A 17,036-nucleotide genomic window follows, 5' to 3' on the forward strand; every position below is an offset into this window, starting at 1 on the left:
TTGGTGCAGCAGTAGCTGCACCAGTGAAAGACAGTCAAACCATAAGAAAGGGGCTTCCTTCTAAAAGATCCCTTATAGACTGTAAGAGTGATTCAGATCCTATCCTTAATAAGGAAAACCAACTTGATGAGCCTCTTGCTTGCTACTATCTGGGGGTGTGATTTTTGCTTTGAATGTCAGAGGTCCCAGGTTCATATTCTGGTCAATTCTGGCAGCAGCATGTAAAATATTATTTCTTTGCAATATTTCCTGACTCTTGATGTGATTTGGGATGAGCATTGGCGCCTAACTCCATGGCTACACCATGAGTACCAATCACTCATCCTAAACAGATACCTTGTACAGCCAAATTTATACGTGAGAGGCCATAGAAAACTTTGGAGAAATTAATATCTGAGAATGCTGAGCGGCCTCAACCATCTCTATGAAATCCACCATAGCAATCTGTTGGTCACCACCAACAGGGTACTGAAGAAGGGACTTTTTCTATTAGCAGAGAAAATAATCTGGAACAGAAGCTCCCAAGGAAGACCTAGATATTTTTTTTCTTCACAAACTAATAAACCTCAGCATGACAAAGACAAAATGAGCATTGGTGTATGACAGCTCACAGTTCATGTACAAGACTCTGCCTTCTGATCCATCCTCTGCACCCAAAGTCTTAAATGGCATTTAGTAGTTACCCATCTATACATATTTATGGATAATTTCACAATCCAGTTCCTGTTTAGAGAAACAGACCCCTCATAACTTGCCAACTGCTAGAAAGGATTCAAATGCACCAGTTCAAAATCAAGAATGGCTTTTTGAGCCCAACACAGAAAACTGTCAAAAAAGAAGAGTCAAAAAAGGCCTAGCACAGGTGAAGATCACCACGATGAAGATTTGCAAAGATCGAAGACATCATTGCAAAAGTTGTTTCCTACCAGCAGCCAACTATAGTTAACTGTCTCCACTGACTAGGTTTACTGGTTTATGCATCAGTATCAACCTGTGCATGCGATTTCACACAATGTGCCTTCAGAGATTCCTTCTGAGGTTGTAGAATAATATATCTGATGCAGTGCAAAATTAGGTGTCATTCTTGGATCATGTCTGAATGCCCTTTTATGGGCAAGTACAAACAACTTGCTGACAGCTTACTCAGTTTTCACTTGTAGACCCTTGCATACTTGCTACACAAGCAAGCGTTGCAAGGTGTGGTGCATATTTGGAAGAGATGATGATTCAGGATTTATGGTCCCTTACTTAGCAAAAGGAAAGCATCCAGCTCTCTGAAGCTCACACCTTGTGCTACATAATTTTGCAAAATCTCAGAGTACATATCCTTTTAGTTCACTTTAACAGCTCTAGCAGGCTAGCAGCAGAGTGGCTGAACAAACACATATAGGAATGCCCATATTTGGTCAGACCGTAGCAGCCAGGACTTCCTCTGTTAATGGTTAGTACCAGCTGCAAGAGGAAAATGCAAGAAACCCCATAGTGGACAGTTATAGAACAACTTGCCCCCAGAGGAACCTTCCTCCTGGGTAGTTAGAAGTTGGTTTATGATCTTAAATTTGAATGTTTGTATCCCTTCCAAATCCAGTAAGTAGCCAGAGGTCAAAATTTCTATGTTGCATTTGAAATAATGTCCTGGTCAGAAGAATTTGCTGCTTTTAAAGACAGTTCACATAAAGGGTACAGAAAAGAAGACACAAGAGCTGAAGTTGTCATCCTAGCCCTCCACTGGTTTGGACTGAATAGACAGTCAAGGAACTTTCACTGCATCTGTGGAAAAGAACAGATCTCTTGAAGTAGGGACACCTCCTTCATCCTGACCTGAACCATCTAGTTAACAGCCTGCACATCAGAAGAGAAGTGTAGTTCAGCAGGAATTCTCTATTGCCTCATTGATACATTTTGGTATCTAGGCAAAACTTAACCAGAAAATTTCAATCATTGATGTGGTCAAGTTTCATTTCTGGTATGAAGGGAAACAGTAAGCTCCCTCTGTACAGTGCCCAACACAATGCCACCTTGGCCTCTAATTAATGCAATTAATAATCCGAAAGTTCTGGCAATCTTAGCTTCATTAGAGTTTCTGCTGGATGGCTGGTCAACATCCTGCAACCAAGCACCATGAAAAGTTGCTGTCAGTGCTAGTGGCATTCTTTATACAGATGTATCTGACTCTACAACTAAGTATCATTAGGCGTCAAGATTGATCAGCCTGGCCAGACTAGACAAACCTGTGGCTGGCCTTTCTTGTTTTGTTCCAAGCTTCCACACTTCTTTGAAAGGATGCAGCATACATGTGCAGTCCTAGAGATCTAAAGACATCTCGGGGATACACACACCAGGCATATCCTGTTCATCTCATTTACTCTAAATGCCAGGGTATGAGAGCTTCATAGTTGCTATGGGCAAGATGTTAAAATCCTGAGCCAGTTGTTGTGCTAGCCATCTGGGAAACCATGCATGGAGGGCATCAAGGCTGCCCTTTACGTGGGTCCTAGTGGCACTGTGGAAAGAAAGCATCTCATTTACACAGTAGGTTTCCAATCCTCTGTAGCGACATCCTTTATTAGAAAGTTGCTGCTGGATTGGCTCCTAAACAAATTACAAAGCTGTGCTTTTATATAGAGGGAAGTTCTATTTCTGCCTATTATTTTGCTGTAACAGTAATTAAAATTCCTCTTTCCACTTCTCCCATTTCTGTGATTCTGTGATGAATGAGGAAAGAAGCTATGCAGCACAATGAGAAATTTCTTACATGATACATTTTGTTTCTGTTAGTAGCTTCTCTTCTCATACAACCGACTCTGGAAGACCAGAATGTAACTTCTAACTTACAATAAATTGATTTTTTTTTCCTTTAAAGGGAGACAAACACTAGTCAACAGAATTTCCTCTTAATGCTGTTTATCGATTGCTGGACTCTTTCTATAGTTTTGGAAGAACTTCTTTGGTAAGCTGAGTTGAAGGGCGGGGCTTCGTCCTAGAGCCCTCAGTAACAATATTGCACCATTTAGAACTTGACAGTTGAGAGGTATTACCCGTTAATGATGAGTGAGGAGAGAAACTGCTTGGGGAAGTTTTCTTTCTAGAGCACTTAGACTTTTTGAATGGTTCATTTGTCCCTGGATAGATCTATATTGCATCAGTGTATACCTAGAATGTTTCCTTTAAAAGAACACTCTGTGTCCCAGAATGGATCCCAAATGCCGGCCATTTGAAATTGCTGGGATGAAAAGGTTTGTAAATTTCTACACCAATATCTTGTTTGAATCTGTCACTGTGAAATTACAAGAAATAGGTTATGCTCACTCTTCTGACCCTATAGTGGCACCAAACTATAAATGCGAGGTCTTATGTTGTTAAATCGTTTTAAAAGTATACTTTCATAAATTGGAGGGCCCTGTCTGTCTTATTTTAAATTTGCCAATCAAAAAAAAAAAAAAAAAGAAGCAATTAAAGAGGAATTTTAAAGTGATCTTAACAGATGATATATTTTTATCCTGAGACTTATTAGTTAGAGGCATTTTGGCAAAGACAGTTAGCCAGCATGCAGTGATTATGTGCATACAAGTGTTACAGCCACTCGCAGAGAGCATTACAGCAAACGTGCTTTCAGATATTCAAATAGACAATAGCGATGAGACTTCATAAAGCATCTAGTCCATGTTCTTGCCATTGCTAGTGTTTCCTCATTGTGTACCCTAGGGTTTTGTCGAGTCTATTTTGCAATAAATCCCATGAAAACGCCTAAGATCAATTTAAAATTTAAAGGTTTCTTTTCTGTTGAGAATATATTAATGTTTTGACTTTTCATTGCCCCTGGCTCTGCATTTTCAAAATCTTTCCTTGCTTTGTTCCCACAAGACACAGTAAGACATAAATATGCCTTGTGGTTTGTTGTCATACAGAAAGCCATGGTCTTATGTTGAGATAGAGATAGAGTCTGAAATGTCAGCAAGGGCAATCAGAAAACCACAATGCTGAGAGAGAGCATTTTCACAGCTTCTTTCTGCCACAGTCTCTATAAAGGCAGCCAAGCTTTACAAAACCATGTTCAACCAGCTATATAAATACTAAATGCTTCCTTTTTTTTTTTAAAGCCACAGGGAAGTCAGAGAACCTGTGAGTTCCCACTAGCTCTCATCATGTGATTTAATACTCTTAGCCTCTAATACAGCCCACATTTTAACATGGCGGTTCGCATGCAGCTCCAATGATGTTGGTTCAGTCCTCTCGACACTATTACCTCCCCTTCCCTCAACTGCAAAAATCCACAAATGTCAGTAATGATGGCTACAATTTTTAAAAATACAATCATGGAAACGTAGTCTTAGGCAGTCATGCCTAAACGTCAAATTGACATGTGATCTTCAACCTTAGGTTGCTGACACTTGACATCTTGGGGCCCAACACCTAAGGCTGGAGCGACCAAACTTTCATAATTTCCACATAGAGCAAAGTGATGTGATGATTTTTTTGGTACTAGCTAGTGGCTGAATACAAGGACAGCTCTCTCGTAAGAGCTGCAAAGTTAAATTCAGAGTTGCTTGAGTAGCACATAGAAATCAATTGCTTAGTGACAAAGCAAGATAGAGGCAAAAGACTACATTAGTGGATTTCCTAGCCCTGTCCTAATGATACTGAGCATCTTGACGGCAATAGGAATTGAGGGCACTTGGCACGTTACAGGAGCCCAGAAGGACCAGCCTCCACCAAAGTTAAAATATATACAGCCTCTTCTTAAAAATAATAGGAGACCTCAGGGATGGGGCACATCAATTTGATCTAAGTTATGTTCTAATGTGGTGCTTCATGTTCAAAACAGCATATGCACTGTTCTTGTGGTTTGCACAAAAATGGAAACGTGAGTGATTATTTTGGGTATAACTTTATACTAGTGATTTGGTGACCACCCATCCAATTATGGTTCTGTAACTTTTGCTTTTTTCAGTATTTTTATTCAGGAATTGTTTTCTAAAATTTGCCATGACCTAATTGCAACCTGAGATTATTGTTCTTTCTTTTGCACAAACTAACAAGAGACGGATAGTACTACAGCTAAAATACATGGACGGGAGTCAGGAGACTTTGCTCAGTTCTTCCACAGGCTTCCTCTGTGACCTTGGGCAAATCTGAATCTTGCTGTATTTCACTTTATCCATCTATAACATAACAACTATGAAACTTTCTAACATCACAAGAGTGAGGAAAGAGTGAATTCATGAATGTTTGAGCACTGAGGCCTAGATTCACATGGGGGACTTGGGCGTAAGTTTTTACTTGTGGGTATGTGCAAATCCAGCCATGGCCCCCACGAGAATATAGTATTCTCTAGTATTGCAACTTTTTTTTATGGAAGGGGCCCCCAAAATTGCTTTGCCCCAGGCCCCCTAAATCCAGCTAAGGCACAGTGGAACTCACAAAACTTGACGTTCTGCAGGCTCACTCTCCTGAAGTCCCTTGGTGAATCTAGCCCTGTGTTCCTTGGGTGGAAAATTTGAAGGAAAGAAAGTATTATTTTGTGGTTTTGGTAAGATCTTAATTTTTAGTGTAACCTCTTAAAGTAATATTTCTGTTAATTATATAGTACCACTTGTGTTTTCAGTGCATTGCAGAAAGGTATCCAGAAGTCCTCAATTATACAACTGTGTATAAAAGAACTATAGGAGAAAATTTACATTTTTCCCCCTCTTATAAAGGAGAGAAAATGCTGCAGTCTGGAAAGTGGTGTTTGGTATAAACAATCTGGATCATCCATCAATCTTCATGCAGACCCGACTGGTGAAGACTATTATCTTGCATCCACGCTATAACAGAGCAGTAGTTGACTATGATATCAGCATTGTAGAACTAAATGAAGATATCAACGAGACAAGTTATGTAAGGCCAGTCTGCTTACCCAGCAGGGAGCAGTTGGTTGAGCCAGATACCTACTGCTACATCACAGGCTGGGGACACATGGGCAACAAAAGTAAGATGAATGCTTTCCAGACTCTTTAGAGCAATCTAACCGTCTACTAACCAGATCAACTACTTGGCTCCAATTGCAAACCACTGTGTCTTCCTCTAGTTATATACTTGTGCCTTATTAGGCCACTTATACATAATCTGTATGTATTCACAAAAGGCTATGCCTGTGTCTAGAGCTTAGCTTGTCAAAATCAGGAGCCTAAAGTTAGGCTGCTAAATACATATTTCAGCAGCTACATACATGATGTGATTTTTAAGAGTACTGCCCATCCAGGAGCTTCTACAGAGGAAATAGCCTGAAAATCCTGGCTATGCAGATGCTCCACGACTTGCGCAAGCGTTCCGTTCCAGAATGCCTTGCGTAACTCGGAAACGTATACCCGACCATTACGCAAAAAAACCCTCTTATTTCAAGCTTACGGAACTTTTTCTGTAAGTGCGGATTTGTGTAAGTCGGGTTTGTGTAACCTGGAGAGGTGTCTGTAGTCTGTTACTTGATTAAGCTGCATTTGAAGCTATGTTGAGAGTGTGTCAAATGATCAGAGGGTGATGATAATGTTAGCTGTGTGCAAAGCTTCAGGCTCAAATCTTGGCTTGTTGCTTGACTAACCAAGATTTATTTTTTTTAAACCAAAACTCTCTATAGCATGCTGTGGCCTTGTGCCACTATTTACCCCACCTCCCACCTAATCCCCGGGTGCCTCTTTTCTGCCCAGAAAGGTTTTTATTAATTGTAAGGGCCAGGGTCCCATGACACAGAGCATAGGGGAAATGTTGTGGCTGCTCTGGCTCTTAAGTACCAGTGATGTGGAAATATTTCTCTTTTTTTATTTATTGTAATCATTAGCAGGGGAAGGAGGTAAGCCCTGAACTCTTAAATGCCACTGACTGGTGTAGTCTGTTTGCTAACAACAAATCCATTCTTTCCGCATACACCTAGTCTAAAGGTAGCAGACCTAATGATGCAGTGATGATCTTTCATACCATTGGACAATGGCAAAACGTGGTGGTGGTGTTGGTGGTGTTTTTTACTGGCCAGAACTGTCATGTTGTCAATGACATCACTTTCAAAGTTACAGATTACTAAGCACCATAAAACAAAGGTGTTCATCTTGATTGCATAGTGGTTAGTACTTTGTACTCTAAGTTTAACAGTTTCCCTTCACCTTTGAGTTTCGGCAGAGATTTACAGCAGGGAACAAGTCTTCATTGGCCCCTTCGGAACAGGATGAATGGTGTGATGTCTTGCTCTCCTCTGATAAGCGCTCTGAGGCTCATCTACACAGGCATTTAGTTCATGGCCAGTCTAGCTCCCCACACACTAAGTGGCTGTGTGGATCATGCTGCTATGCACTAACTGTTTCCTAGTGCACTTTCAGCAGCTCCTGACCACTAGAGAACTTTTAGTGTGTAGGAGAAGGGTGCACACAGACCATGTGTGCAGGCTAGAGTCACACCCCTGCTTGCCGCGAACTAAGCCCTCACGTAGACACCCCCAGAGTAACGCCATCAGCTTTGATGGGTTTATTATACCAAGTATGAGGGTGACAGTGTTGTTGTGGACATGGCTTTTGAGCCCCAAGTATATGCTCCCTAATTATGCCTTCTTCCCAACCCCTATTCTCAAAAATCCCATAACATGTCTTTTAAAGGCTCCCTTCCCAGTCTGTCAACTCTAAGTCTGATTTAGCTGGAGGCACAATATAAAATGCTTACCCACTCTGGAATAGAAGGTGGGCCAATCTCCACCCATATTCCACTGTCCTGTGAGCTTGAGAAATGTGAATCCTTACTTGTGGGAGTATATGAAACTACGCCCGTGCTCCCCCCCTTCCATGGTGGTCTGTACTGGTGGGGATGGGGGAAAGAAGCTTTTCTTCTTATATTAAATACATGTTTAAAGCTAATTTTATTATCATTACTATTTTTAAGTTTAGCCTATTATCGTAGAAAAGAATGAGGCAATCTCAACTAGCAATGAATACAAGTATTTCTATACATTACCGTGCATACTTTAATACAGATTTTTTTTCAGTGCCTTTTAAACTTCAAGAAGGAGAAGTTCGTATTATTTCCCTAGAACAATGCCAGTCATACTTTGACATGAAGACCATCACCAGCAGGATGTTATGTGCAGGATATGAGTCTGGAACTGTGGACTCTTGCATGGTAGGCCTTTTTCTGAGTAGAAACATGAAGCAGATTTTTTTAAAATAAAAGTCTAAGCACCTATGGTATTTCAATAGGCACTAGCGGTTAGTTCTGATACAGAGGTAACATTAATTTTCATAGTGGTTATTTAGAAATGGACTCAAACATTTTTGACCCATTATTTATTTCTATTGGTACAATCAACTTTGAAATGGATTATGATTGTATGCAAGTTTGTCACAGAGTCCGTGACTGTCCATGACCACCGAAATGGCTGGTGTGCCTGGCCCCTGCCCCAGTTGCATCAGCAGAGTTTAGGTATGGTAGGAGGGGGAAGGCAGGCTCTGGGAAGCAGCAACATGCCCCTGGCTCAGCTCCTAGGCAGAGGTGTGACTAAGCAGTTCTGCATGATGTCTCCACCTGCAGGCATCGCCCCTACAGATCTCATTGGCTGCGGTTCCTGGCCAATGGGAGCTGCGAAGCCGGCACACTGGGCAGAGTCAGCATGTGGAGCTGCCTGGCCACACCTCCACCTAGGAGCTGAGTGAGGGGGATGGCTCTGCTTCTGGCAAGGCGTGGAGCTAGGTCAGGAGCCTGCCAGCCCCACCATTTCCCCCCAGGCACACAGCCACCCCATGTCCCTCCCCCAGTACAGGTCCTGGGCTGCCCGCTGGCACCTGCCTTCCCAGGCCACCCCTCCCCAGATTGAGTCAGGGCTACATAGTAAAAGTCGTGGACAGGTCATGGGCAGTAAACTAAAACATAGCCTTACTTATAAGCTACTGCTTAAAGCCTCTAAATAGTAGTGTGTTTTAAGTAGTACGCTGATTTTTTTTTCTTTAGTTGGTGTGAATATTTATTTTTTTGTATGAACATACCAGCCAACCAAACCTTATTGACATTGTTTCAAAATATTAGCAGTCTAGTTCGTATGCTGTTGTATAGATAAGCTGAAACCTATTTTTACAGCTGCATTAGTCATGAAAAGCAGATTTTATAGAAACTCAGATATAGCTTGAGCCATAATGGCATTGGCTGTAACATCCACACGTTGTGTTTTTCCCTCTCCCATTACAGGGCGACAGTGGAGGACCTCTCGTTTGTGAGCAGCCTGCAGGACGCTGGACATTGTTTGGTTTAACCTCATGGGGCTCCGTCTGCTTTTCCAAAGTTTTGGGACCTGGAGTTTATAGCAACGTGTCACACTTCACTGAATGGATTGAAAGACAAATATACATTCACACCTTTCTACTAAACTAATGCCAGAAGGGTAGTGTTGTGCTGACACACAAGAGGCAAAGATCAATGGCCTTTAACCATTGAAGATTGTGCAATCACGATACTTAAGAAGAAGTTGCAAGCTCTGTGTTGTTGATGGGGAGGTATGGAAAATGCAGCATAAATAAATTGATTAAACTCTCTGCCCCTGGCGATACGTTGGGGCACAACACTATTTTTGTAATCCTTTTGACTTTTCCTTTAGCTGTATTGTGTGCATTCCAAGCACAACACAAGGCTTAAAGGAAGAATCAGCCAACCTTCTGCCTTTCAGACATTTAAATTAAGCTGTAGTACAGACTTAGTAAAACTATAAAACTTTTTGGGAAAAATAAACAGTAGCACACACAGTTTTAGCCTACAATTCTTGCAGTGAAGAATAAAATCAATACATTCTCAAAGATGACACTGAGGTCTATATTAAAATTAGCCCTTCTCTGCTACCTCGAGTTTGCTCCCATGTTAGCATAGCAGGGCCTTGTCAGAAATACAACCAGCATGGGAGAATGTGTAGTTCTTTGAGACAACTGATAAGTGGGATGGTTTAGATACTGTCACACTACAATTAAGTCACATAGTTCAGACTACTGTTAAGTGAAACATTTACCTCTAAAATTCAGTACCTTCTGTTTTGATTAACCTAATCTAACCTGTACCAGATAGTGTCCTATAGAAATAGTCACTGTATTCATAAAAGTAGTTTAAAAGTCCAAAACACTTAATATTTAAGTCACTGTTGCATTGCAGTTTCACCTAGTGACATGACAGTATGTTTCATTGTATATTATGGGCTTAGGGGACAGCAAAATAACTCTCCCCAACCTCTAAATAGTACAGCTGCATCCAAATTTCTCTAGTTCAGGGCTGCATCTAACTCATGCAAGATAAGATAGATTGTCGACATCCTAATCTCAAATGCAAAAAGGTGTGGAAATTACAACTTCCAGTAGCCCAGGCTCCATCTTTCTCCGTAGGACCAGGTCCTCAGCTGGTGTAACCAGGTGTAGCTCAGTTAAAGTCAAAGGAACCATATTGATATAAACCATCTGAAGCTCTGGCCCTTAATAGAGTGGAGCTGGGTTCTGAAATACAGGATTTTTAGGGAGTTTTGTTTTCAGTATTAGGAAAAAAAATTGAAAAGATGCTGTCATAAAATGAACAGCCTCTCCTGCCGTCTCTGTTCACCAAAAGATGTACTTAAAGTTGGCTTTGATTTTATTGTAAAGCACTGGAACACTTAAAGCCATTCTATGTATATGTAAGCACTGCCAAGAAATAATAATTAAGGTAATTTCTTATTTCCTCATTGATTACTTGGGCCTCAGCCTACCACCAGTTTTCTAGCAGAACTCCCCAGTAAAATAAATGAGTTCTGCTTAAAATCTGGTGGCACCATATAGCCCATTGAATATAATCACCTTTGTTAGGAAAGTATGCATCCCAAGTGGCATTAGAAAGGAGTAGTAGTTTTTTTTTCCCAAATAATTTCTGCCATAACATTCCATGTAAAGATGATATTTGTAATTTTATAAATGTATTTTTATACTGCTTTTCCCCCTCTATATGTGCACATAATAATGTATGTAGGTTTTAAAGAGTCAAACTTACTCCCTCCTTCCAATGTATTAGTCCTTTCCTGAGTATTGTCATAACTCTGACAATCAGAATTATCTAACAATTGTATCCCCATTTTAAGGTGATAAAACACATTTGTTGTTTCACTTCTATCACAGCTCCAGCTCCACATGGAATTAACATTGCACCAACTAGATAGATGTGTTTATTTCTACCCATATTAAACAAATATGTACAACAATTTTCCAATAATTTCTGTGATCTAAAATAAACATGTTTTTATTCTGGCCAGAGACTCAGTTCAAATGGAAGGAGTTAGAGGCAAGGCGATACCTCTACTCTCTTGTGATTGCGTTTTTCAAATAGCCATATTGGCATACATGTGACAAGTTGCTTACCATACCACTGCTAGCCTTTTCTTAGCACAGTATCAGCCTGTTCAGGTTCTGTCTCTACAACTTACCCATATTTCTCATGGGTGTTACCAATAAAGAATATTAATAGGAAGATGAAGAAGTGTGACTGCTTACAAATATTTTGGATTAAATTACATTTTTGTAGTGGGAAATTAAAAAAAACTTACTAAGCCATATAATCTTCTCTGAATATCTTTAGATCAGTATTTCTCCAATGACATTATTTCAAAATGATTAGCATTGATATGGACAAATAATAGGCAGAGTTTCAGCACAATGTAAATGTGCAGAGAGCAAAATATCAGTTGTAACGTAACTAGAACTAGACAGAAAGATTCCATGAAGCCTTCCATCCCCTGTATGTTACAGTTGTACTTTCACGATGACTTTGAATCAACTTGTATGATAGCCTGAGGCTGTTAGTGCATTTTTACTGAAAAGCTATGCTTGAGGTGAATGATTATTTTCCACTTTGTACAAGAACACAAAGTTAAAGCTAATGCTTCAGTGTAACTAACCTTTCAACTTCACACTAATGTTTAAGACACATACATCATAGATGGAGTGAGAACATCTGACTAGCAAACCGGCCTCATTAACACCCTCTGTTTTTTCCCCAGCTTTAATGTCAAGCCCCTTGTCATGCAGTGGCCCTTCCAGTTCCCAGGTGCCCTCTGGTGGGCTCACAGCAGCCCTGCAAGCAGTCCCTCACCTCCGTTTCTCCTCTTGGTGCCTCGAACTCAAAAAGAGGTTTTCATAAGTCCAGTAACATAAACCAGATCCTCAGGACGGCTGTTAACTTAAAGTTCAAAATCAAACACAATCTTCCTTCCAGCCTCAATCTGGAGACAGATCCAAACTCCCCCGTGTCTCAGGGTCTTCCCTGCTATATAGCTTCCTAGCTGGGGCGTCTTCCCTGCAGGGGCCTCTCACTCTCTAGTTTCCTGAACTCCCCTCCACCCACACTTCTACCTGAGGACTCTACAGCTTCCTGCTGCTCTTATTGAGGAAAATTGGGATTCTTGCTCAGGTGTGCCTCTTCAGTAATCAGGGTTGGTTGACCCCAGGCCTTTAATCTTTAAGGGGCAAGCCACCTATTATACCCCTTGAAAGCACTACTGTTTGCACAACTGGACTATGGACAGTGCAATCAGAAATAGTGAAACACTTTATCATCTCCCTGTTACAAAGATGACAGTGGCTGGTTGTGTGTGTGCTCAAACTCCATTCAAATGGTGGGATCTGGTTGTCTGTACCGAGACTAGTTTCACAGATTCACCTTTTTACAACAGTCAAACTACGTAAAGTAAAAAAACCTTGCTATGCGGAAAAGACACCTATTAAATGAAGGGCATGACTTACTTACCAGTTTGCAAAACAGTTTTTGTCTTAAGATTTATTACTGGCTAATGCTGCTATTGTTAAGATTTTTTTTTTTTTTAAACATTTCCTTTATGGTTCTATACTTTCGGAGATTTATAGCAACATTAAAATTTGCTCTGGAAAACACGAATATAAAAAATCAAAACACAAGTCAATCAGGATTTGCTTGTACTCAAGATTAAAAAAAATAAAACATCAAAATTAAAAGTGAATTAAAAAAAAGGGATTGTGCCCATTTTTATGCTACATAAAGGTGGCCAGAAAGATAGCTTTAAAAGACATTTTTTAAAAAATTAAAAGTTCAGGTCATGTATAGCTTGGGAAATTTAGTGCTGACAGATGAAAAAAGTTAAGTGCTAACATTTAGCTGTTAAGAAAGAGACATTTACTCAAACTGATTAAAAACATTAACTTGTAGGGCTGATCTACACAATTTTTTTTTTTTAACCACTTAACTGTATAAGTGCAATGCTCTAGGCCTGGTCTGCACTTAAAGTTAGGCTGACATAACTATCACACTGAGGAGGTTTGTGAAAAGTTCACCCCCCCCCCCCGCAAAGCCATAGCTATGCCACCCTAACCCCCACTGTAGACACTCTACGTCAATGAAAGAATTCTTCTGTCAACCTGGCTACCGCTGCTCAAAGAGATGAATTACCAGCATCAATGGAAAAACCCTTTCTACCATGGCTGGGAGCAGCTGCACTATGGTGCTACAGTGCCCTAGCTGTGCACAGTGAAAATACAATACAAGTGTGGATACAGTTTATACCAGTATAAAGATGCTTATGGTCCCGATATTTGGGGCTGTGTGTTATATAGGCACCCATTACCTCCCCACCCCCGTTCCTATTTTTCATACTTGCCATCTGGTCACCCTATTATACTACAATGGATTCTCATAAAATGACTTAGGCCCTCTCTAAATCAAGGAAACACACATCTGTATGTTATCACATTACGGTGCATTGGTATAAACCTTTTGTGCTGGTGCAGCATGTTTTCATTAGAGTTTTGCGCCAGTGCAACTATGTCGTTTTGTAGTGTATTACACACACACACGCAGGAGATGGTTCCTCAGTTTTTCTGAAATTCTTCTGCCGAGCTGTTCAGCATATTTAGAGTTATATGTACTAGTCAGAGGGTTAAGACTTCAAAAAAACTGAGGAACTATCTCTGGCACCTCACGTGTTCTTGCACTATCTGTTCTACCTTTGTATTTAGCTGCAACACTCTGAATACCTTTCCCAAACCTGAAGAAACGCTCTGTATAAACTTGAAAGCTTGTCTCTTTCACCAAACAAGCTGGTTCAATAAAAGATATTACCTCACTCATCTTGTTTGTCTAACATCCTTGGACCAACATGGCTACAACACACCAAACAAAAATAGTTAGAGACGTCCTTACTGTTCTCAACTGCATTCTGAAAAAGGAATTGTTTTAAAATTAGCACTCAATGATAGCATGTGGTGATCTAAATTTGTATGAACTTATAATAATGCCTTTAAATATCAGTTCAACAGCAACCCACCAGTCCTCATAGCATTTGTTTAAATTCTTTCAGAAGTCTTAAAAAGGTGAATAATGTAACGTTAAACATTAAAAAAGAAATCTCATGCTGCAATTAAAAGGCAGAGGCCTTCCAGTACCCTAAAGTACCCAAGTACAAAAAACCCCATACATTCTTGCAATTTTGCAAGCAAAAAATTTCAGAAGGAAACAGAAAATGGGCTCAAATACTAATAATTTAATAGGAGCTGCACTTTTTGAGTTGTGTTTATTTCAGTAGGCCCTAGTGGACTCTAATAATTCCCTACATTGCTGCATGAATTAGATATGTAACATAAAATAATTAAAAAAACAAACAGGCAATATTTTAAACAGCCTGGGCTAAAGAAACAGACTCAGATTCTCAACCTGTGGTTCCTACCGGTGGCTTGCAGAACAGCTGAAAGGTCATATGGTGCTGAATCTCTTCCGTGTTTCTAGTCGCTTCTATAGGAATCTAGGTGGTTAATTTAAAGAGGAGTCTGGAGGCTGCAAAAGCAGCTGATAGCAAAGAAGATGAGTCATTCAAGCCACCTCTACTGGGGCGGCTGTGATATAACAGGATGTCTTCAGGGACTGGAGTGCCAGTGGGACTGGAGCTGTCAATCATCCTTTGGAGAAGACTATCCAAAAGAGAAGGAAATGAGGTAACGAGGCAGCACATCCTGGCGAATGGGCACCAAGTGTCAAGAAGTAAGTGTAGATAGGGCAGAAGGGATTGGGCCAGCCAACAGAGAAGCACATGAAGGGGAGCCAGGGAGAGAAACAGAAGAGGTGTGGGAGGAGGATACAAATTATATGAACAAAAGGAGATGCAGTGATTTGTTCTTTCAGAAACAAAAACTTCATATTAAACAGTTAAATACGCATCATGCCACTCTTCTATATTCTACCTGAAGAGTTGCTGTAGCTAACGGTCTATGTTATTCAGCTGTCAGCGTTAAGTTGCCCATGCGACAGCAAATGGGAGGAGAGGTCTGTACTATGAAAAAAATCTGAGAATCCTTGCAATAGACCAGTGTGTTGATGTCCCCTAACTTAATGGAGTTTTGCTTACAACTAAGGTTGGGGGTTTGTCACAGAGATCATGGAAGTCACGGACTCCGTGACTTTGTGACCTCCGTGACTTCTGCAGCGGCCAGTGTGCCTGGCAGCTCTGTGGGCTGCCTCCACTCAGAGCAGTGGCTTCGTAGATCCCATTGGCCGGGAACCGTGGCCATTGGGAGCTGCGAGGGCAGTGCCTACAGGTGGAGGCAGCCATGCCTCCGCCTAGCAGCTAAGCAAGGGGGATGTCACCGCTTATGGGGAACCACCCAAGTAAGCGCCGCCCAGAGTCCACCTCACCCCGTCCCGTGCCCCAACTCCCTGTCCCCTCCCACACCCAAACTCTGCTCCTGCTGAGGATTGGGGGAGACATGGATCCAGGTAAGGAGCCTGCCGGCCCCACCAACTCTCCCCTCCAGCACCAGCAGGGATTCCGGGCCATGCGTTGCCATCCACCACACCTCCTCCCCAAGTTTTAGTCAGGGGTATATAGTAAAATCATGGACAGATCACGGGCCGTGAATTTTTGTTTACTGCTCATGATCTGTTCGTGACTTTTACTAAAAATACCCGTAAGGCAGGCTATGTTTTAGTCACATCACACAAATAGGTGCGCGAGATTAAGGCAATAGCAGAATTTTTGTTCAGCGATATAGGTGAGCGAGGGTGCTACCAAGACAGTCAAGCTCACCTGGATTGGCACCCAATGTTCCTATAACTCCACTGGTCACACAAGAAACTTCTAACATGATCTGTATGAATCTATAAAGTTAGAAGCCATTCTCAGCTTGGAGAAAAGTAGTTGGCCAAAAAGTAGTTAAGCAACACAACAACAAAAATGATACTGGTTCATCTTGGGAATATTGTGAGGCATGAGGCAAACAGATTAATCGCTCCAACCACCCAAGAAATGCACTGATTCGAATGAAATATAAATTAAATAAATGAAGGGAGCTCTGATGGTACAAAATTGTTATTATGATGTTTACAGTGCTCAGACAGACTCTGATTCAGGAAAGCAGCCATGTTCAGGAGAAAACTTCAGTTCATGCTTAAAGTCAAGATATCCTGAATAGGGATGGACTTAATCAGGTGCTTAAATACTTTCCTGAATCAGGACCATATTGCAATGGTAAACATGACATCAAAAGCTTGAGACATAGGTAGATGACAGGCATGGAGGGGAGATCTGTCAGTTGTTTGTTTCAGGACTCCAGCTCTCTTTTTTTGTAAATAAAGAAAATAAATTGTCCGGGGGGGATGGGAAGATGGATTTCCCCTAGAAGAATCATTATTCTCTTCACCTTCCAACGCCCCCTAGGTTCCTGAAAGCTGCCCAAGGAGACGACAATCTTAGCAAAGCCATGGTTCTTGGGAAGGGGGCATTATCCTAGGCTGTGTCTTCATTAATGATTTTCAGGAAGTCACCAGGGACAGTGTGATAGGTGGAGCTTTCCGAAACAACACTAACGAGAAGGTTAGTCAACTGGCAGGTGAAAAGGTAGAACTTATTTATCCTCACAATCCAAGTGAAAAACAAAAACCACAGCAAACAGGAATTACTGAGAGTACAACAGACATTCAGAAACCAACTTGGCCCTGCTTGTGCTAAGCAGCTCCAGACTTAGAAATATCCAGATCCTTTTGCACCAAAAAAGTGAGAGCCCACA

The 17,036-nt window shown here is 41.1% G+C and overlaps 1 protein-coding gene across 32 annotated transcripts in view; it reads left to right on the plus strand.

Moving 5' to 3' along the window:
- Window positions 1–11,261, plus strand: part of CORIN (corin, serine peptidase) — a 286,238-nt gene extending 274,977 nt beyond the window's left edge. For 18 of the 32 annotated variants that reach the window (XM_065598101.1, XM_065598102.1, XM_065598103.1 and 15 more), the window contains 4 exons: window positions 2,864–2,950; window positions 5,700–5,971; window positions 7,994–8,139; window positions 9,199–11,261. In XM_065598101.1, the coding sequence (XP_065454173.1) occupies window positions 2,864–2,950; window positions 5,700–5,971; window positions 7,994–8,139; window positions 9,199–9,381 (688 nt within the window). In that variant the 3' untranslated portion in view covers window positions 9,382–11,261. Of the gene's footprint in view, window positions 1–2,863; window positions 2,951–5,699; window positions 5,972–7,993; window positions 8,140–9,198 lie in introns of those variants that run through there. The other 14 variants (XR_010601891.1, XR_010601892.1, XR_010601894.1 and 11 more) reach the window with 4 other exon arrangements.
- The last annotated feature ends 5,775 nt before the right edge of the window (window positions 11,262–17,036 follow it).

The sequence above is a fragment of the Chrysemys picta genome, chromosome 5 (genome assembly GCF_011386835.1).
Source record: "Chrysemys picta bellii isolate R12L10 chromosome 5, ASM1138683v2, whole genome shotgun sequence".
Lineage (NCBI taxonomy): Eukaryota > Metazoa > Chordata > Testudines > Emydidae > Chrysemys > Chrysemys picta.